This window comes from Polypterus senegalus, chromosome 8 (assembly GCF_016835505.1).
Source record: "Polypterus senegalus isolate Bchr_013 chromosome 8, ASM1683550v1, whole genome shotgun sequence".
NCBI classification, from domain to species: domain Eukaryota; kingdom Metazoa; phylum Chordata; class Cladistia; order Polypteriformes; family Polypteridae; genus Polypterus; species Polypterus senegalus.
The window spans coordinates 58,196,078-58,219,294 of NC_053161.1; the positions used below are offsets into that span (position 1 = coordinate 58,196,078).

The following is a 23,217-nucleotide window of genomic DNA, read 5'->3' on the forward strand; positions in this document are numbered from 1 at the left end:
TATATCCCACACTCTAGTCCTTGCAAGTTACTTCAGACAATCTAGCCCAAATTTTAATCATTTAGGTCCGGTGTCAAACTTGTGAAAATAAAGAAACAAATACATAACTACATAAATAGATAATAGTGTTCTCCAACCCCCCACCCCCCACCTGCCTCCAAGTTAAAGACTGCTGTTACTTTACACTGGACGGCTGCTATTTAACCTGAAGAGGTGAATTGCACAATACAGTGTACTTCCTCATGCCTTTCTAATAGCGGCCAATGGAGAGTGCATATAAGAGACCTTTGCTGGCACCTGTTGCAGTCTTAGCTAGGGTGTGAGATTGGTACCTTCACACCATGGGGCTTCCACTCAAGGTTGTCATTTTTGGACTCTCAATAGTCATAGGTAAGCAACCATGAAAAGCTTTAGACTAAAGAAAAATTAAATAGCTCAGCTAAAAAAAATAAATAAATATATAACTGGAATGTTATCAGCTTCAAGTAATATGTATGGAGCAGTGCAATGTCTTACTTCAGCTCAAGGCAACATTTTCTGTCAAAAGTAAAGAGGAAAGTGAATTTTAAAGCTTTGCAGCTGATAAAACTAAAAAAGTTTAACAAAAAAAATCAGAAATTTTGTATTTACAAATTATTTTAACTTAAGAAAAACATATTTTAGAACTGTTAAATTATTTTTTGCTTTTTAATACATTAAATACAAAATTGCTTAAGGAATTCTTAGTGTTTTGTTACAATTTTTTAAATGTGTTAACAAGATAAAAGGAAAAGTAAACATGAAATATAATCCTGGGAATGAGCTGGTGACTGGATTTGATCAAAGTGACAAGGCATGATTTAAAAATAATGTTCAGAAAATTATAATCAGTGCTCTTCAAGAAAAATTAATTAAAACCTTTAAGTGTGTAGAAGACCTGTTACTGATTTGTGGGCCATTTAGAATGAGACCCTACTCACTCCTTGTTTCAATAAAATAAAAAAATTTTTTTTTAATAAAATAGTAAAAAAAGTATGGGTTAAATGTTGTGATGCTAAATTTCCTTTCCTTTTCTAGGTGCCAGTTCTTTTAGCGGATATAATGGTAAGTCTCAAATTCTGTTTTACTGTCTTTACCATAATTTCAGTCACTATTTAAAGATATGCAGCATATAAATGATTTTATTTAATTTTATGGAAAGATTACAATGTTTGGCAATAAACAAAACAGTAATAATAACATAAAAATGCATTCACTTTTAATATTGTATACTAAAATCTAATTATAATATTCAGTTTTTCATAGCTACAATGTATGTTTTTTATTCTAACTAGACTAGGCACTTACACCAGATGTCCAATTCTTTATTAAATAAACTTTGTTGTTTCTAGACATGGTCGCTCCAAAACCTATATATTAGAGTGCAGCACTCTCTAGCTTTGTTCACCACAGTACCGACCTTCGACATGTAGACATGTCCTGTGAGTGGCTCCCAAGCTACAGTTTCAGTCAGCTTGGGGCTAATGACCCTGTATAATATGTATTTTATTGAAGTTTTTCTGTATTTTCTCAAATCATGAATGTGGCAACTGATTCATGTGATCTTACTGAAAAAGACATATTTACCTTAAGACATGTTTATCTTTATTTTATCCACCCTCTTCCATCACAACATTATGCTAATTAAACATCTCCTCAGACACAGAGGCACAAAGAAATTCTAAAAATGAAGAAACTTATTGACAAAACATAAAATGCAGCAGAAAACCAAAAAGGCACCGACTTGATTTGTTTGGCCTGTACATAAAGTCCACAGATAATCCACTCCCTGATGGAGAGGCAGTTGCATTGTTTACTCTTCAGCTGCTTTGGTTACTCCTCAGTTACCTTTCTGAGATAATTGTTTACCAGCTACCGTAACACCATACTTGTGAATCAACGTGCACATCCATTTAATTCCTTAGATTTAAAATTTGTAAAAATTGTAGAACTGAAATGAAGAATAGTTTTGTTGATGATTTCAATTGATCATGTAAAAATAAAACAAATCATCTTAAAATGAAACATACTAATATTTGTTAATTCTTTTAGAGGCTTTCAAGTTTGGTGAAGTGCTAGAATACTTTCTCAAACCATTACTTTACAGAGTATACTAAGCTGAAAAGCTGTCAAAGTAGAATGTTTTGAAATTGGATTTTGATTTTAAGTACCTTTTTCCTTTTTTTAATTTAAGGTGATATTGGAAGTGGGTCTGGTGGTAAGTTCAACTAAATGCTACATTTCTCCCATTATTACAGTGCATTTGCATGTTACGGCTAATAATTTCTTTATTGGTAGATTACAAACTGAACCAAAAATTTTATACCCTTATATAAAACAGACATAGCCACTATCCTGGTAAAAAGTTTCAATTTCTGATTTAATGGTAAGATTACTGCAGCCAAGTGCCACTTTTCAGAGAATATCAATAAATAGATAAAGTGACAGAATGAAGAATGAAACTGAATCACCAATGTACTCATTTTTTGCTGCTTCTCACTCATTCATTATGGCAAGCAGTGAATGATTTTTGAGATACTAGTGAAACGAGTGGGCTTGTATTGCCATAGAATTGCCTAAATGAGCATAGTTCCTTGGCTCAATAAACTTGAGAGGTTCATGTTAAGCTAAAATAACTTATTTTTAATTAATATAAATATTTTGAGCCACTGAGGTCAGTCATTGATGACAGGGTCTGTGCTCCACCTACTGGAGTATTAGAAGTACTACTTGTCAAGTATCCCACATCTCCACTTGCAGAAAAAAAAATGACTGTACTTGATCTCACGTGAATGACACTGTGCTAGTTACAGCAGGGTAGTCAGGCTCAGAATTAAATAATTTTTTAAAGTAGCACCTGTGGTATACTCAGAAATTATATAAAAAAAAAAACAATAGTCACTAAATTACTTCTGAATATTAACTTAATGAGGTGGTGCAGTGGTACCACTACTGCCTTACAGTAAGGAGACTGGCGTTTGTGTCCTGGGTGCTGGGAGTTTGCATGTTCTCCCCATGTCTGTATAGGTTTTCTGTGGGTGCCCTCCTCTTCTCGCAAAGTCCAATGACAAGCAAATTAGGTGGATTAGTAATGCCAAATTGGCCATAGTGTGTGTGTGTGTGTGTGTGTATTTTTACCCTGCTATGAACTGGTGCCCTGTCCAGAGATTGTTTCTGCTTTGCATCCTAGTGATTGCTGGGTGGGCTCTGGCAACCCCACAACACTGCTGTGGATAAGAGTGTTAGGAAAATATATAGATTCATTTTATGACCATAATCATCAGTACTATTGGAATTACAAATATATAAGTGACCAGCAACAGTACTTTTCCATCTTGGAAAGAGAAGCTGTTCTGTTTCTTGCTAGCATACAGATGACCTCTTGTCCACTACTGTGTAGGCTCTGTCATAGAGTGGCAATCAAATTTTATTCACCCGAGTTGAATTACAGCTGCTCTTGGCTTCTGGCCAGTTTGCTGCTTGACAAATGAGTTAAATTTAGAACCTTTTGTTGGCAGAACAATAAGAATTTTCATTTCATTTGAAGAGTTTAATGAAAGTTGGATTAATTTCACACAACTGCTGAAGGAGTAAATCACAAATGTTTGCCCTGTAAGTGAGCTATATTAATTGTCCTTCACAGTTTTGCTTATTTACTGCAAGTTGCTTGTTTTTTAAAGGAAATATTAGGTTCAATTATACAACAAATGGGGACAAAAAAATCTACTAGCCTATTAAACAATCCATGTCAATAATATTGAGCACATATTAATGCATTCAGTGAAATGGATATCGAAATTTAGAGTACAAATATATAGGGTTCAGTCTAAACCTTTAGAATAAAAGAAAATCTACTGATGCTGTTGTCCTTCAGGATTGAGGATATGGACCTCTGATCAGGCACAGACTCATACAGAAAAATCATTTAATATGGACACAAACAAGCCTCCATAAATCTAATTACGACCTCCATTGAGCATACCTGATTAAAGCATAGCTTATGAGAAAACAATTATAAAATGTTTTCATTTTTGAAGTGAGTAATTGTTAATTTATTTCTTATGGTATTACAAAAGTGTACGGAGTTAAAAAGTGAACACATTTCTGAAATTTAAGTACTTCCTTTAAACAATTTTAAATTGAGTGGAAACAGAAATTCCAACATCAATTAGCAGAATGAGTTGTTCTTCTATAGATATTTGGCTCAGGTTACTGGCATGAAATTTAATCTAGGACCTAAGGGTGTAGTAATGCTTATTCATCATTTCCACACTAAAGGCAGACTAGAATAGACCAAAATCAGGCAACATTCTTTCAGGTAATTTTAGATTCTCTTTTAATCAAAGCTTACAAAAATGACCATTTAAAGTAAAAGTATTTTGGGGATCAAGTGATTAACAGTACTCCACAATATTCCTTTTCCTATAAAAAACAGTTGGGGGCAGATTGAGTCTGTTGTTGCAACATCAGGTTCAAGGTAGGGACCAACCCTAAATGTGGCTACCACCAGATCATCACCGAGCACACTAACTTACAAAGGGCCAGTTTACATATCCTGCACATCTTTAGGATGTGTGAGGAACACTGAAGTATCCAGAGGAAAACCCCACACAAACAAAGGGGAACCATAAAAGCTCTAACACACAATGACTGGGCCAGAATTCAAAGAAAGGAATCTAATTGTGGGACAGTAGCTACATTTCTGGTAAAGAGAACTGTAACAGTGCTGTGTAATTTAACAGATAAAATATTCAACCTATCAACCAACTTTCCATATCAAATCAGCATTGTAAGGATAATATAACTAATGTAAAACAACACCATGCATATCCTATCTTCTTTTGATAACTTTATTAATTAGCAATTTTTATTCAATGCTTAACAATGTTGATAGAATACGGAAACGGGACAACATTAATTGTAACTGAAAGTAGTTATACAAAATAGTAATACTTGGAAAGAATACACTGATTAATGTACTTTGCTCAATTTAAATACCGTAGTGGCAGATCACACAACAGCACATTGTATTGACTACAGAAGATTATAAGGTCAAGGATTCATATTTCAAAATGAGGGTAATTCCAACACCTTAGAAACAATAATTCAGCATAAAACAATGGAGGAAATTCCAGAGATTTCAAACAACAGCGTTATCATATTCATCTGAGACTTCAATCACACAGAACAATAAGAGTGAATCCAAGCAGTTTAGCAAAGAATTTGAAAAGTGCTTGAGAACTATTGAGGGTCACATTCTGTCCTTACTCAAAATGGCAAGTGCTAATGCTTTGTTATTTTTGCCTACTTGCTTTTCATGTTTTTGAATTTAAACGATGTACGTTAGTACAACATTACATAGTTGAATAGCTGATCAAAATGCCAAAACATTTCTTTTAATGTTGTAACTTAAATGATTAGTTTCAATATTAAAATTCTAATTATTATACTTTTTACATGGTTTACACAGTGGATGTTCTTAATTTAAAAGCTTAATTATTTACTATACATGGCTCCTTCACATAAAAACCTTATGTTAATCTGTAATCTCTGGAATGCTTTCCCAGGCTACTGAGCAACTGATTACATATTCGATCAGCAGTTTCTGATGGAAAGAACTACTTAAGCATTCTGATAAAACTATTCAAAGCAAGAGAAATGTACTGTATGCCAATAATTATTAATCACATTGATTTATGCATTTACATTTATCTTGCAATTTAAATCTTAATGTCCTTATTTTCGTCACTGCAAAAGAGCGATATATGGATGTAACTGACAAATTCCCATCTGTAATTTGCGCATTTGTAAACTGTCAAAAATAGTCAGATTGTTATCTACAAACGTAAAAAAGTGATTATTTTTAACAAATTAAACTTTCAGACTTTCAAAATTAAATTAAATATCATATCCAACTATTATTTTTTCTAATTTCTTTAGGTTTGTAAACTAGTGGCATATTAATATAACTGAATGTATGCTATTTAGTAACTTATTGATTTATTAATGTAGAGAGCAATTTTGAAAGATTTTGGGATTATGATTAGTAGGTTAGTATGGAAACAATGTGCTAATTCTGCGGTGCATTTCCTGTATGGTGTAATCTTTATTCCTGTAGGGTTACTTACACTATTAAACCTTATGTTTCAGGAAGCAAAGTAAGAAAGACACCAGATCAGTTCAGAAATATCAATCAATCTAATGAAGTGGATTTAGATTAAATCTAAAAACAAATGACATACTATAGATCAATATTAGGAGAAAACAAAAATGATTGTATGTGAGTTGTGTTAAATTTAGAATACAGTATTTCAATATATGCCTTTTAGACATAAATATTTTTTATCATTTTGGTATGAATAAAATAATCTTTGTTTTAATAGGGAGTGGTTTTGAGAGTGGATCTGGTGAGAATGATGGTAAGTTACTGAGAAAATTCTATTGCACCAAAACTATTTTTTATATTTGCAGGCTTCCCTCATATTGGCTTGAGTTATTATAATCACATTTTATTGTTGTACCTATTTACATACATATGCATATAATATGCCCACATTCTAATGCTCCTAACTGACTAAGACACTATGAGTGTTGTCCAAGAATTTCTGTAGTTTATTATGTGGTTAATTTGAAATTATCCAATTATTACTGTAAGGGTACAGTATAATCCATTTCCAAGTACATGCACAGTTGGCCTTCACAATGGTGTTGTATGGTTTAACACATTTAAAAAAATGTCTTATTGAATTTCTTGAGGCAGCAAAGAAAGTAGCAAGAAATACTCACAGGAAGCAGGCAAAGTGGCATAGAGGTTAAGGCTTTGGACTACAAACCATGAGGTTGTGGATTTAAATCCTGCTACTGACACTGTGTGACCACGAGCAAGTCACTTCATCTCCAACTGGAAAAACAAAAATAAATGTATCCAATTGTATCTCAAATGTTGTAAATCTCCTTGGATAAAGGGATCAGCCAAATAATACGTAATAATCATAAAGTTTATGGTGACAGTAATGTCAATAAAAGCACTGTTAGACCTTGATTTTGAAAAACTCTGGTGTCTGAAAAAGGTCAAGGTTTTGATGTGATTAATCTGCTAGTGAGGAATAGGCTGCAATTTAGGATTTAGACTGAAATAGGAAGGGGCCACATGCTTGATTTTTCAGGCTGTGAAGAACTGCATCAAAAAAAGAGGGTAGAAAATCCATCTAGTCATCTTAAGTGTATGTTCAAACAGTTATATAATAAATTACTAGCTGTAAAAAAACCTTTGTTATAAATCTTTCTGGGCAACCCTCTAAATACAGCATATATATTAATAAGGTTATGATTAAAAGACTACTGCATGTGTATAATTTTTATAGAAATCTTTTGCAGTATAATCTATCTATTTATCTATAATATATTACTCTCTTTTTTAGACAATCCCACTGAGCCACCTACAATCCCACCTGGTAAGCAAATAAAATTCTGCACAAACTTTGTGCAGAAACTAACCATATGTTTATTTTTGCTAACATTTCCAAAATATGCCTAAGTGAATGTGATTATACTGTATAATTAAACCTCACTTCCAGTCCTGAACTTGAGTATATACATCTCATTTGGTGTGAAAATGATGTTGATAGATGTTGAAGTCTTGATTCCCACTAGTTAGTTTAGGAATCTAATACAGGAGTAATACAATCAGTATGAAATAAAAGTTTTCTTAATATTCATGGCAATTTAGTGTGTTTTTCCCCTTTGTCTTGTATTGTACTTTCCATACAAAGTCTGGACGTGTGCTCTCAATCTACATGGAACACCACAAATGAGTCTGTTGGTGCAACCTTTTTGTTAATTGTGCATGTTAAGTTAAAATGAAATGTGCTCTGTCCAAGGTTTGCTCCTATGTTCTGACTGAGCTGCCAGCTTACATTTCAGCAGTTCATTACCCTGAATAAGCAAATTCAGAACATGGATGGATGGCCAGAAATGTGCATGCACATATCAAATAAAGAAAAAGTGAGGTTAATAATAGTACCATTACTCATGTCCATAGATGACAATGTAAAATATTTTCAGAAATACACATTAAAAATTATCTTTTGACAATTATCCATTTAAACCTCACATCCACAAACAATGTCAAGACCAAAATAATACAGAGCAAAATGAATATAACAATTTTGATAATGCTTTGGATTAAAATCTGCAATGCTCAATACTTTATTACAGTTTTATTTGCAAGTAATTACAATTTAAAAGATATTATAATGTGCACTTGATACTAACTCCTGTTTTGTCTGAATGCAAAGTATACTACTCAAAAAACTTAAGCCATGGTCAATGTCACTATTAGTAGCATGAGGTGATACCTGGACCCTACAGAGGTTGCACAGGTAGCCCAACTTCTCCAGGATGGAACATCAATATGTGTCATTGCCAGAAGGTTTGCTGTGTCTCCCAGCACAGTCTCAAGGGTATGGAGGAGATTCCAGGAGACAGGCAGTTACTCTAGGAGAGCTGGACAAGGCTGTAGAAGGTCCTTAACCCATCAGCAGGACCGGTATCTGCTCCTTTGGGCAAGGAGAAACAGGATGAGCACTGCCAGAGCCCTACAAAATGAACTCCAGCAGGCCACTAGTGTGAATGTCTCTGACCAAACAATCAGAAACAGACTTTATGAGAATGGCCTGAGGGCCCAACGTCCTCTAGTGGACCTTGTGCTCACTGCCTGGCACCGTGGAACTCGATTGGCATTTGCCATAGAATACCAGAATTGGCAGGTTCACCACTGGCGCTCTGTGCTTTTCACAGATGAGAGCAGTTTCACCCTGAGCTCATGTGACAGACATTAAAGGGTCTGGAAAAGCTGTGGAGAACGTTATGCTGCCTGTAATATCATTCAGCATGACTGGTTTGGTGGTGGGTCAGTGAAGGTCTGGGAGGCATATCCATGGATGGACACACAGATCTCTACAGGCTAGACAACAGCACCTTGGCTGCCATTAAGTATCGGGATTAAATCCTTAGACTTATTGCCAGACCCTATGCTGGTGCAGTGGGTCCTGAGTTCCTCCTGGTGCATGACAATGCCCAGCCTCATGTGGCGAGAGTATGCAGGCAGTTCCTGGAGGATAAGGAACTGATACCATTGACTGGACCACCACTCACATGGCCTAAATCCAATAAAACACCTCTGGGACATTATGTTTTGGTCCATCCGACACCACCAGGTTGCACCTCAGACTGTCCAGGAGCTCAGTGATGCCCTGGTCCGGATCTGGGAGGAGAGCCCCCAGGACCCCATCTGTCTTCTCTTTAGGAGCATGCCCCAACATTGTCAGACATGCATACAGGTACGCTGGGGCCATACAAACTACTGAGTATGATTTGAATTGCTGCCGTGAAATTTCAGCAAAATGGACTAGCTGCATTATTTTTTCACTTTGATTTTCAGGGTGTCTCTGAATTCAGCCCTCTGTAGGTTGATAATTTTCATTTCCATCCAACAATGTGGCATCCTTTCATTCCTAACATATTATCCAGTCCATATCATTATAGATATCCAGCATGTTTTTTCCCATTGAGATTTGATGTGTTTTCAAAGTGATCCTTTATTTTTTTTTTTGAGCAGTTTATTTTAATTTGAATATTTCTATAAATCTGCGAAGGGCTGGCACCCTGCCCAGGGTTTGTTTTCTGCCTTGCACCCTGTGTTGGCTGGAATTGGCTCCAGCAGACCTCTGTGACCCTGTAGTTAGGATATAGCGGGTTGGATAATGGATGGATGGATATTTCTATAAATTAGGCCAAAATTGTTTATTTTATTTTAATGGAAATGTCGTGGTAAAAGTTTATACTGAAAGAGTTCATAGTTTTGACTCAGTCAGTTCTCTTTGGCATTTATCTACTCTATTTGACTACTTTTTCACATTGACAGATTCATTTTTAACCTTTGTAAAGCATTATCTCTATTTTTATTTCAGATGACAGGCCTGATGTGCCATCAGATGTGGGTGAGTAAAGCTACCTTTCACCTAAACTAAAGGAACATAAAAAACAACCAATTAATTTAAGATGTAGTATTTTTTTTGTAAATGCTGAACTATTTCTACTTGTAAATCACCAGTCAATTTGGTAGATGTGGTATTCTTTTTCTTTATTGTTCTTTTTCTAAATAGTATTATTACATCTTTACACATAATATATCCACAAATTAAAGTTTAAAGTGTTCCAACAATAACTGAGACTAAAGGATATTGCTTACCGAAAAATAAAAAAAAAATCAACTGTTTTAACATTGTAATACTTCATTTTTAAATCTCTTGGATCATAATAAAAATATATATTTTTGGTGACTTAAAGTGAAAGTACAGTATAAGGACACTTGTTCTGACTTTGTGCTAACCCCGAAGTCATTACAGACTCTGAGTGATGTTCTAGTATATTATATAGTGTAACCCTTAACAAATCAGAGCTAGTCAAGAGACAGACACTCTGAGATGTTGATGATTCAAGCAAATATTTATAATTTTATATGTAAAGTTAGCGAGAACATATTTTTAGTTAAAAGTTGAGAGGAGGGATCAGGTTTTATCAAATGCTACATAACAAAACATCATTGCAAGATACTAAAAGATTGCTTCAAATTATGGAACAGGAGGCTTATATTGTAATTTAGTATTCCATCTATCTATATAAAGGAGAGTTGGGTTCTGAGAGACGGGGTTTGTGTGTTTGTGGAGGGATGGAGAGTTAAGGCGGGTGGGGGAGTCACATGATGATGATCTCCCCTCCCATTCACGTCATTTCATTCACGTCATTTTGCTCCGAGCTGAGCTGCGCTGAGCTGAGCTCCGCAGCTGACGCGGTTTGTTCTTTTTCCTTAGTGTTTAGTCCTCTCTTATGGCGTTATTTCAGTGCCACTATTCTGAGCACACGTAAAAAAATATTGCAAGTGCAAGTGTTGCATTTTGAGGAGAAATTTATTTTGAGCGTACAAAAGCTGAATTTGAGTGAACAAAATTCATTGCTGCGTGTAAAAAATGTATTTCAGTGTTTGCGCTTATCCATATACACACACACAATAGCACCCCCTCTCGCTCAGTTTTTTCATTTGCGCTTGCTCGCAATGTGTTGCTAGCTCACAACATTCTCTGCTGCAAGCGCTCAACTCTCTGTACACCGTTATAAGTGTGCCACAAAACCAACCAATCACAGACTTGGTTTCAAAAATTCTGATTGGCTCTTACGGTCTCCAATCAGCTCGCTAGCTGCTGCATTCATTGTGGCACATCTGCGAGATGCTTCTGGTGATTTTATACATTCTTGCCTATCAATTACTACTAATGTAAATCACAGTAAGAAGAACATGAAAACAAAGGCATTCTTTTTAAATTGTTGTATTTATTGGAAAAAACGCTTACACAAAATAACATTACTCCCAAAAGTACCTATTCTGGAATAATGACTATTATATATGTTTGTGGATTTGAAGGAGCTTCAGGATCCAGGCATTGACTGGGAGAGTACTACACCAACGATAGTCTTAACAAATAATATATTTTAAAATAAAATAATTAAAGATATTATCCGCAAATTGGGGTTTAATTGCGTTTAGCTGGATTTAGCTACATTTCGGACTGTTTCCGGAATGCAGCAGCTAGCGAGCTGATTGGAGACCGTAAGAGCCAATCAGAATTTTTGAAACCAAGTCTGTGATTGGTTGGTTTTGTGGCACACTTATAACGGTGTACAGAGAGTTGAGCTTGTAGCAGAGAATGTTGTGAGCGCAAGCAACACATTGCGAGCAAGCGCAAATGAAAAAACTGAGCGAGAGGGGGTGCTATTGTGTGTGTGTATATGGATAAGTGCAAACACTGAAATACATTTTTGCGCAGCAATGAATTTTGTTCACTCAAATTCAGCTTTTGTACGCTCAAAATAAATTTCTCCTCAAAATGCAACACTTGCACTTGCAATATTTTTTTACGTGTGCTCAGAATAGTGGCACTGAAATAACGCCATACTCTCTCCTTTACTGATTTACTCTTTACTAGACGCAGTAGCCTACTTACCGTATAGTATTTTTTCCTTTAGTGTTTCTACTTAGTGTTTATTAGTGTTTACTAGACGCGATGTGCCAGTGTTCCCGGTGGTGTTGCGTTTACTGTTAAATACTATTTTAGTGTTTAGTAGACGTTTAGTTTCTCATTTACTGTTGTTTTTTACTGTTGTTCCCGGTGGTGTTGCCGTTTTTCCCGTTTCTATTTTTTTATGTAACATGTTCACGAATTAGTCATAGAGAAAATTTATATATTTTGGCTCCAGGAGGACAAACCAAAAATGTTGTATATAAAGAAGCTGTATAAGTCGCATGTAGATACATAGTTATTCTAACTACAGCGAAGCGCATGAGGTCTGCTAGTTGCTCAATATGGTTATAAAAAGTGATAACTTCTTTTCAGTATATACATTATATTTTGTTGATAATAAATTACTTCAACAAATATTTAATTATGCCAGAAATAGAACTGAAGATATTCCAATTCCTTTTTGGGATCCTGTAAATACATTTTGACTACAAATGCTTACTTAGAGTTTAGAAAGAGTACATCATGCCATATCACACACTACTTATCTCCATAGATCCTAGTTAATGCCTTTAAACTCTGCATTCAGTTCACTTAATTTTATTCTTATTAAGTGCACTTCTGATTGAAGAGCCTAGCATAATCTTCAAAGATAAAACCTTTTATCAGAAAATATCATTAACAACCAAGACCCCATGTGGTTTTTCAAAAACAGCTAAAACTTATTAAATGAAAGTGATTTTAAATTACGTGCTTAACAAATGCAAGATAATTTAAAAATTCAACAACAATCCAATTTTTCTTCTCATACTAAAGAAGAGCAGGTTGGGTAAATAGTGTGAGTGAATGAGTGTGGGGGTATCTATGAGTGTGTCTTTTGACAGACTGCCAACTCATTTAGGGTTGAATCCTGTTTTGCAGCCCTTGGCTGCCTGAAATGGACAAGCAGGTTAAAAGATGGATACATGAAAGTTAAAATACAACTTTTCATCCCAGAAAGTCAAGCAACAATATGTTCTCTTTTTTCATTCTTGGAGAGATTCTGGAATAAAGTTAGAGTGGTTTTTGAGCTTTAAACACAAATAAAAATTGTACATACTGTCTGGTTGGAAGTACTTCATCAGGCACCATCAGAGTCACACTTAGGTGTCCTTAAATTTCATAGCAGAGCTTAAAATGTGAATTTGACTTCCATAAAGATTATCTTATATCAATAATTTAAGAGGTTCTTCCATATACTGTATATTCAAATGTCATATGTGTTCTTAAATATTTAACCCCCTTAGTATTATGTTTACTATGGAACAATTAATCAAAATTGTAGCTTTTTTTTTTTTCAACAAGAAATATTGTTATTCAATTTAAATATCAAAATGTCAACACAAATACAGTAGGAAAGGTATGTCTATTGTCCACTGCTCTATGGATGCAGATATACAGTAGTACAAGTCCTTCATATAACATGTTCTGAAACAGCCACCAACACGCAGCCCAACATTGTAATCAGGACTGTAGATGAATGTTTCTTTGAACACTTTTCTTATAATATTTTTTTCTGATGCTTGAGCACAGGAGGGTAGATTAGCAATGCCTGATACACACAATCGATGCAGTCCTTGTGTTACTGTAAGCTACCACAGCGCAAGGATTAGAGACTTCCATACTCAGTTTCTCCATTCTGAACAGTGCTTAAGGGGCTAATGTCTTTCTTGTCTTTCTACTTGATTGCACTCACTTTAACCCTGCTGCAGCATTACACAACTGAGGTCACTGGGCATATCATGGTTGTTCAGTAGTACAGTGCCATATGCAACAGTTTCACTATCTGGTTTGATGATCCTATCATATTGTAATTACTATTACTTGATTCAACTAAAGGTTCAGTTTTATCTTATACTAACAGTGGCATTGCAGCTTCTCGTTTACACACAATTGTGTTTTGGTAGAAGAATCTGAACCACTAATAAATATTGATGAGATAACTTAGAGTGTCAAAACACATAGAAATATTCATGATTCCTTTGCAGCATTTTCTTCTCTAGATGACAGCAGAATACTATTCCAACAGTTATTCAGGCTTAACACTGTGAAAGCAGACATTAGTGTCATCACCAATCAGAATCGGGTTTAACAGTAATTACACAGAATTTCATGCCCGAGTCATGCTGTGGGTTGACACTAAGGTGGTTTACTTATTTTTTATTAATACATGTAATTTGTCTATGGTGGCTTTATTAATTTTTAATGTGTTTTGATTTTAGATGAATGCAGTGTATTTGGAACTGGATCCATTAAAACATTCAACAGCACCCTTCACTACTTGCAATCAACCTGCACCTTTGTCTTAAGCCGTTCTGACTCTGCTGCAAGCAATGCTGAATTTGATATTATAATCAAGCGAGACATGAGTGGCGCATTTACTAAAATTCAAGTTACTATAGACAAAACTGAGACAGTTATTGAAAATGGCAACATATTTGTGGATGGGGAAAGGTTAGTGTTTTTAATGTTGTATGTCATATATCATTGTGTACTGTAATTCATATACATGTGAATCTTCAGTGAGATTGTTTGTATGCTCAAGTAATTTCTCAAATAAATTATTTTATTTTCAGCTAATGAAAATTTCTGATACTTTTCAGATCCGATGATTAATGTATGCTGCATAACTCTATTAAAAAGCATCAACTGCTTTACAAAACTGAAGTTATTTAACTTTTGTTAACTTGTGCCTTGGTTATGTACACTTAAACACTGGTCTAATAATATTTTCAGTTCTTTTTAACAAATCATTTTCTAAATTGCAGTGTTTCACTTCCTTATGACCACAAATCCATCCATGTCAACAATTTTGGAATTTATAAAAGAATTGAGAGCAGAAGAGGATTTTTGTCAGTGTTTTGGGATACTAGCGACAATAAAGTACATACAGTCTGGGTAAGTTATTTTATTTCTACAGATGCTCTATTGTTGTTTTAAATTTAAAGTGGATGCAAATTATTCAAATTACTGGTACAAATGATAGTTAAATTCATAGGTCATGACTTTGAAAATGGTAATGTGGAAATATAGAGTCTACTAATCGGAAAGCAAAGTTTAATAATACATTCTCTTAAAATTAAAAAAAAACATGGTTTAACTATTGAGCTAGAAAGCTAAGAGTAATTTCTTAATTGTCATCTTTTCAGGTGGAATTCACTTTCACCTTTTTTATTCACAGTAATACAATCTACCCATAAATTATTAAAATTTTTGCTTATTTACAGAGACAACAGATTTGCTAAAATCATCAGTTTTAAATTGCTCTTTTAGTTTGCCTCCTGTTTGGTGCTGAGCTTCATAATGTTAGCTGCTTTCTCATTTAAGCATGAAGCACTAGTGGAAAGTAATAAAACTGAATAATGAGGATAGCTTATTTATTGCTCGATATCTCTAGAAAAAAAAACATGTCTGTTTATTAGTATCCCAATTTGCATGTTATTTATTAGAGATTTTATTAGTACTAACAATAGGCAGCCTCATTAAGCATTCATAGATGACAACATTATAAACTTGGCCACTGAAACACTACAATGTGATGATCTACAGCTAAACTCTGACCACTTATGAAAATACAGAAATTAAAGAAAAGTGTGCCCAGGGTAAGAACAGAAAGCTTTGAAATGTCTATATTTGCTTTCAAGGAGTAATAATAATTTAAAAAAGTAACTTAGAAGCACAGTACAAGACAAAAAGAAAATTGGGTTGGCTTAATCAGATTTTAGGATAATTTTAATAGGGAGCATAAGAACGGCAGCTTTGACAAATGGCTGCATTCGATAATAAACTAAGTTTAAGATAACTATACCAGAGAAAATGAATGAAATACAAAATAATGCAGATTTTGCATGTTGAAAAAATCTTCAATATTGTGGGTAATACCTCTGCCAGAGGAAAGCAGTGATCATCTGTATCAGAGGCACCTACTGGATGTGACTTTATTCAGCTCAAGGGGTTGAGCAAGCAAAAAAGGAAAAGGCTAACATTTTCAGTTGTACTTGGCCACAGAGTTGACATAAACAAGACATTTGCAACTGGTCATTATTTAACATAATCAATATCCCCTGATTATGATGATTTAAGAATCACTGTGTGCCCAGAAAAAGAAGCCTATAAACATGCAGTATGGAAATGTTTTAAATCTTGTGGTTTTCATTTTCCTACAGGTGCAACTTCGTAAAGACTACCGTGGAAAAACAGTTGGACTTTGTGGAAAATACGGTGTTGATGGTAATAAATTGTTTGACAGCTATTACACAAATAGAACTAGCTAGCACAAAGAATTAAAGGCTAAGAGAAAACAAAAGAGAAAATGAATTTAGATTAAAAAAGAAGGTTTTGGAATTATACCGTAACCTTCCTTAGGTAATTAGAAAACAGAGGATTAATATTATATCTATAAATTTATACTTTGTTGGACTTTGCATTTCCAAATACCATAACCAGGATGACACTAATGCTGATTTTTTTGTTTTCTTTTATTTTAGACAGTGACCTACAGCAGCTAACAGAGGACAACAAAATTTCTACATATGAAAGCTGTGAAACTGAAACTTCTGAATCTAACTGTGAAGAAACCACTATGGTAAGAAATTAGTAATAGCAAAGGAAAAATAATGGCTAGTACGATGTAAGATTATTTTTTTTAAATACTATTCCAACAAAACTCAATTAATGTGGTGGTCAGTACTTCTTCCTGTCAGCTCCTGTGACCTGACCCAAATGTCTTTTTGGCTACTGATTTCCTTACACATTCCAAAGACATTTGTTAGCTCATTGAGTATAAATTTAACTAAAGTAAGACGCATGGATTTGACACTATGTCAAGGATTATTTTAAATAATATTCTTCACAGGCCACACCATAGAAAGTACAATTCATTGTGAACATGACATAATATAACTTTATGTAAAATTTTCTTTTCAATTAATAACTTGTATATCTTTGTGTATGTGGTAATAAGGTAAAATAACATATAAGATCACTCAGTAAATGATCTACTACATGTGAACAACTTAAAAATCTACACAAGTAAACATAAAGAAACGCAATCACAGAATAAGTGACACTTTTAATTTAGAAATATATTATGTATGCACTTTCTTGAAACATACAAGACACAAGTAGTTAATAAAAGAACAAAAAAGAAAACCAATTTCACCTGCATGCCATTGAAAGCTTTCCTCATATACTCTTGCACTTTTTGTTCACCATTGTAGGTTGAACTGCTGCAATCTCTAAGCATATTGGCAATTCAATGCACATGTTATTTTCCCTCAAACACATTTGTTTATACTTAAGCATGAAGTCACAGGATAGCCCTTTATGAATTATGCTGAGCACTACTGGATTTAAACAAGCTACACTTTAGGGCCTCACAATTCACAGGTACATCACAAAATTTCAGATTTTTTTTTTTGCTTTTAAAATTTTATGTAGCTTGTTATGTATATCCATCCATCCATCCATTTTCTAACCCGCTGAATCCAAATACAGGGTCACGGGGGTCTGCTGGAGCCAATCCCAGCCAACACAGGGCACAAGGCAGGAACCAATCCCGGGCAGGGTGCCAACCCACTGCAGGACACACACAAACACACCCACACACCAAGCACACACTAGGGCCAATTTAGAATCGCCAATCCACCTAACCCACATGTCTTTGGACTGTGGGAGTAAACCGGAGCACCCGGAGGAAACCCACGCAGACACGGGGAGAACATGCAAACTCCACGCAGGGAGGACCCGGGAAGCGAACCCGGGTCTCCTAACTCCTAACTGCGAGCACCGTGCCGCCCTTTGTTATGTATACTGTAGTTTTAAATATGTAATCAGTAAATGTATTTATTTGAGAATAATTTGTATTTTTCACTTTAAATGCCTTAAATAATTAAAAAGCACATAAATGTTTTCAGTTTTTTTGTAGCGACCCAAGGTTCTGCTTTGGTACGCACCTTTGTGAGAGCTTCTTGTGTAACTTTTTCACAAGCTTCATACATCTTAGAGCCTCACCAAGTCTAATTAGGATGCTTAGCAATACTTAAGAAGAATCAGTCATTTTAGGATGCCTGATACTGTATCAACATAAACATCCCTGTTATCAACATGACCTGTGACTAAGATTCACACTTGAAATGGAATTATTCATTCATAAGCAGAACACTTTGTTACACATACGAGTCTGCAACAACTAAACACTCCACAGAATTATTGTGTTAATACATTTCAGTGGCCTCTATTTTCCCAGTTTAGCAGCATGTCTGTGAACTTTTCTCCAAATTACATTTTCCTTTTCATACTTATTAGCTTGTGCTGAACACACATAGAAAACATCACAAGTTTGTCTTTCCAAAAATGCCTTAAAGCCTGTTTTAAACTTAAGCACATAGCATGAAGAAAAGCAAAACAAATTTTGATGAGAATAATTTTAAGTTGTGTGTAAGTTTTATTGGTTACGCTGTACTTCGAAGCCAATACTTTACATGCACAAGCAATCAGCAATACAAAAGCACACTGTATACAAAGCTTTCATTCTAGCAGACTGCCGTTTACAGGAATTATTGTAGAATTATGTAAAGTAATGAATTTTAGTGCCAATTACTCTAATTTCAGTTTAAAACATTTGTATATGATTTATTGATGTTCTAAATTTAACAATGCAATGGCATTGCAAAATATAATTAAAATTCTAGATTTATTTTTCATTTTACTTTGCCAATAAAAACATAATACAACTTCTCAAACTAATTAATATCATTGATAGCAATTGCCTGAGTTCTTATTTGCTGTCCATCTTGGAAAGGCATTTTATATGATCTTAAAACTAAGTGTAATTATTTTACTTTAGCCCACTACATATGAATGATTTTTATATTTTTTCATATTTTCAGATGTGCCAGAATGATATTTCATACTACTTTTTCTCCTGTCTGCCTAATGACTTAATCTGGCCATACATGGAACTCTGTGGAAAAGACACATGTAACTGTGCAAATCCAGCTAAGTGTGCGTGTGCCATTTATGAGGAGATAGTCAGGCAGTGTCCAAGTGATGGTATTGCAGAACTTTCACCAACATGGAGAGATTCTCAGCATTGTGGTAAGAGAAATAATTAAATATTTAATCAAAATTATTTTTTAACATTTACCAATACAGTAGGTATACAGTCAGATCCATACGGATTTGGATGGTGTCACAATTTTCATAATTTTGGCTCTGTAAGCCACCTCAATGGATTTTAAATAAAGCAATCATTTTGTGATTGAAGTGTAGCCTTTCAGTTTAGTTTAAGCGGTTTATCAAAAATGTTATATTAGCCGTTTAGGAATGACAGCTATTTTTCGACATAGCGCCTCCATTTCCAGGGGCTCAAAAGTATATACATTTGACTGAAAAGGTGGTCCACAGCTAGGTCGGAGCAGTTCCCTCATTATTTTATTAATTGTTAAGCAATTGATTCCAAGTGTGGAATTTGCATTTGGACACTGTCACTGTGAACTCTCAATATGAGATCCAAATAGCTGTCCACGCAAATAAAAACAGGCCATAATTAGGCTGAAAATACAAAAGAAATCCTTTAGAGATATGGCAGAAATACAAGGAGTGGTTAAATCAACAATTTGGTACATTCTTAAAAAGGATGCTGGATGATTGTAGAATTCTGTCCTTGGCGATAAAGAACCCCTTCACAGCATTTAACTAAACCAAGAAAACTCTCTAGGAGGTAGACCTATCATTGCCAAGGTCGACAATCAAGAGAAAAATATCATGAAAGTAAAGACACAGGGCTTACCACAAGATGCAAACCACTGATAAATCTCAAGCATAGGGAGGACAGATCAGACTTTGTCAGAAAACATTTTTTAAAGGCCTGTCCAGTTCTGGAACAAGCTTCTTTGGACAAAGGAAACTAAAATCAATATGTACCAGAATGGTGGAAAGAGAAGAAATGGCTCATGATTCGATGAATACCACATCATCAATCAAACATGGTGGAAGCAGTTTAATGGCACGATCATGCATGGTGGTGAATGGAAGTCAGTCACTAGTGTTTATGGATAATATGACTTCTGGCAGAAGTAGCAGGATGAATTCTGAAGTGTATAGGGCTATACTATCTTCTCAAATTCTGCCAAATGCTGCAAAACTGACAGGACGATGCTTCACAGTACAGATGAGCAATGAGCCAAAACATCCTGTGAAAGCAAAGCAAGTGCTTTTCAAAGTAAAGAAGTAGAATAGTCTTCAATGGCCAAGTCACTCAATTACCTTATCCCAATTGGACATGCATTCCACTTGCCGAAGACAAAACTGGTGCCAGAAAGTCCAATATATATGCAGCAAAGGAAAGGAAAGCTGTATTAAAGGCCTCGCAAGTATCACTAGGGTGAAATCCAAGCACTTGGAGATGGCTGTGGGTTTCAGAATTCAGGCAGTCATTGACTGTAAATAAAGGATTTTTAACCAAATATTGAAAATGATCATTATATGTATGATTTTGTTAGTTTGTCCAAATACTTTTGAGCCCCTGAAAATCAGGGGAGGGCATGTAAAAAATGTCTCATGCAATATTTTTGTTAAACCACACGAATTAAAGTTGAAAGTCTATATTTTAATCACATTTTGATTGTTTTGCTTCATATTCATTTTAGTGGTGTACACAGACAAAATTATGAAAATTGTGTCACTGTCCAAATACCTACTCTATATAGCCATATTACATGATCATACTACAGAAGACTGAAAAACTACAATTATAACAAATGGGTGTCTATGTTTTTAAGAAAAGCAAATGTATTTATTTGTGTATATATATATACAGTATATATATAATATGTATTTATATATATAATATGTATTTATTCATAATATTTCATTATTTGTGCACACTTCACAGATGAACCTTCCTGCCCTGGTAACATGATATACAGTGAGGCTGGCCCAGCCGTCCCCAAGACATGCTCCAATCCAACATTTTCTGATGACTCACAGATAAGCACTTGTCAATGTCCATATGGTAAGATGACTAATAAAAATATAAAAATTATAAACCAAATAAAACAATGTTAAAATGGCAGTGCAACAAACTGACAAAGTAGCTGCACTTGTTTTAGACAGGAACTTTCAACACAGGAATAAAAACCAGATTAGTATCCATTATGATTCCGTTAGGTAATACCTGCCCCATGGTTCTGAAAAAACTATTGGAGTGAACGCTGCCCCCTCATGTTATATTGTAAATATGTATAATATCTTCTGCATGTTTGGGCTGCTTTAAGAACTGACTCACTTTAAAGTGAAGTTCTTTGAATGACTAAACAGAGAAAATAGTGAATATTGTTTTATATATAACACATTGTTATGATTTTTCCATTTAAAATAAGGCACAGTCCTCGATGATCTTAGTGGAAAAAATAAATGTGTGACGAAGAAACAGTGCCCGTGTGAATTTGATGGTAAAATCTATGAATCTGGTGAAGTCCGTGAATCACTTTGTCAGTCATGGTGAGCATCTTTAAATTTAGAATGAAAAAAATGACTGTTAAGTAAGATATGTTTAATGATGCACATTTATAACTATTTCAGCGTTTGTAAGAGTGGTCAATGGGACTGCGAAAATAAAGACTGCACGTCTCGATGCACGATTGAAGGCGGGTCAGCTATTAAAACATTTGATGGCAAAACCTACTCAATATACAGAAACTGCAAGTATATCACAGCAGTGGTAAGTTCTGAAATTGTCCTTGATTCACTTTGCATAATATTATTTTAAACAGAGCATTACTTTACAACAATGTATCTATGTATTTATAACTAGAGACTGTCTATTTTGATTTATAGACACAAATGGTCCACATATATGGCCTACAATATTTTTATGTACCAATATATTAATAACAATAATTACGTTTATGTGCTAGACTAGATTAACTTCCCATCCTACTGACTGCTTGACCCTGAGCAATCAGCCAATATTTCAATTTGAACGACCTTTAAATAGCGTATCTTTATGATTTGCGTGTTTCTTTTTATTGAATCACTATATGAATGTATGTATGTGTAATTTTATATCTTAGAATTAACAAGTTTTTTTTTTTAAATTTTAAAACATTTATTCTTAGTTGCTTACATGTCCATATAACTTTCACATATTATGCTTATCCTGAACCTCTGAGTTTCTTTTAGAAGAAATTGTAAACAATATCATGACTAATTTTACCTAGGTTCATTTGACAAGTTAATTTTATGTTAATTATTGGTAAAGATGAAGCAAAGTGTATTATTAAGAACATATTTATTGATCAAATTACAAGTACAAAACTTGACAAATACTCTATAAACTATACTGTATACCCATCTAGACAAAAATGTATGAATTATTTCAATTTCAGACTCTAAAGTAATCTACTGTATAACTGTTCACTATGACAGTATCTTTGAATATCACTTGTCCAGTTTTTCACTCTATGCATTACATTCCCCACAGTTTTCCTAAATAGAGACACACATTTCACATCACTATCTTTATTGCATTCTGTGTTATTCTTTCATATCTCATATTCATCTTTATATTTTCTGTGCAAATAATCTTTTGCATGGAACATGTAGAGTATAGTTAATTCTTTTATGCTGTTATGTAAAAATTGATGTTCTGTTTTGTTTATATTTGTAAACCTCCAGGGTGAAGATTGGGTTGTCTCAATTACTTTGAGAAAATGTAAGAATGGAATATGCTTGACCCAGGTGGAACTGTCCCTACAATCAGTAAGTTTTAAAATTGTGCATTTTCATTTATCAAGTTATTGTACGTTTTACTCCATAATTGTGTGCAGAGAAAAAACATTATTGCAAGTAATCCTTTGTTTAATAAAACACTGAAAAGTAGGATTTGTTGTAATTTTATCATCCACATTTTGAAGGAGGGAACTTGGATAAACTCCTCAGTAGTGAACACAATGTGGGCTCTGTAGGAAATCGGTCAAAAGAAGGTTACATCCATGTTTCTACAGTGCCAGTACCCACGTATGCCAAGCCATTTTGAAGTGACCAATCAAACTGATACATACAGTACATGTCTGAGAGA

General features: G+C 34.4%; 1 protein-coding gene across 1 annotated transcript in view; it reads left to right on the forward strand.

The window, feature by feature from the left end:
- Window positions 1–300: 300 nt before the first annotated feature.
- LOC120533959 (mucin-19-like) overlaps window positions 301–23,217 on the forward strand; it is a 56,895-nt gene continuing 33,978 nt past the window's right edge. Inside the window, exons 1-15 of the mRNA XM_039761115.1 lie at window positions 301–390; window positions 1,057–1,083; window positions 2,213–2,236; window positions 6,402–6,437; window positions 7,440–7,472; window positions 9,990–10,019; window positions 14,357–14,588; window positions 14,903–15,032; window positions 16,301–16,364; window positions 16,622–16,719; window positions 19,025–19,232; window positions 21,031–21,150; window positions 21,518–21,638; window positions 21,720–21,858; window positions 22,815–22,898. Of these exons, the coding sequence (XP_039617049.1) occupies window positions 342–390; window positions 1,057–1,083; window positions 2,213–2,236; window positions 6,402–6,437; window positions 7,440–7,472; window positions 9,990–10,019; window positions 14,357–14,588; window positions 14,903–15,032; window positions 16,301–16,364; window positions 16,622–16,719; window positions 19,025–19,232; window positions 21,031–21,150; window positions 21,518–21,638; window positions 21,720–21,858; window positions 22,815–22,898 (1,395 nt within the window). The 5' untranslated portion in view covers window positions 301–341. The remainder of the gene's footprint in view (window positions 391–1,056; window positions 1,084–2,212; window positions 2,237–6,401; window positions 6,438–7,439; window positions 7,473–9,989; window positions 10,020–14,356; window positions 14,589–14,902; window positions 15,033–16,300; window positions 16,365–16,621; window positions 16,720–19,024; window positions 19,233–21,030; window positions 21,151–21,517; window positions 21,639–21,719; window positions 21,859–22,814; window positions 22,899–23,217) is intronic.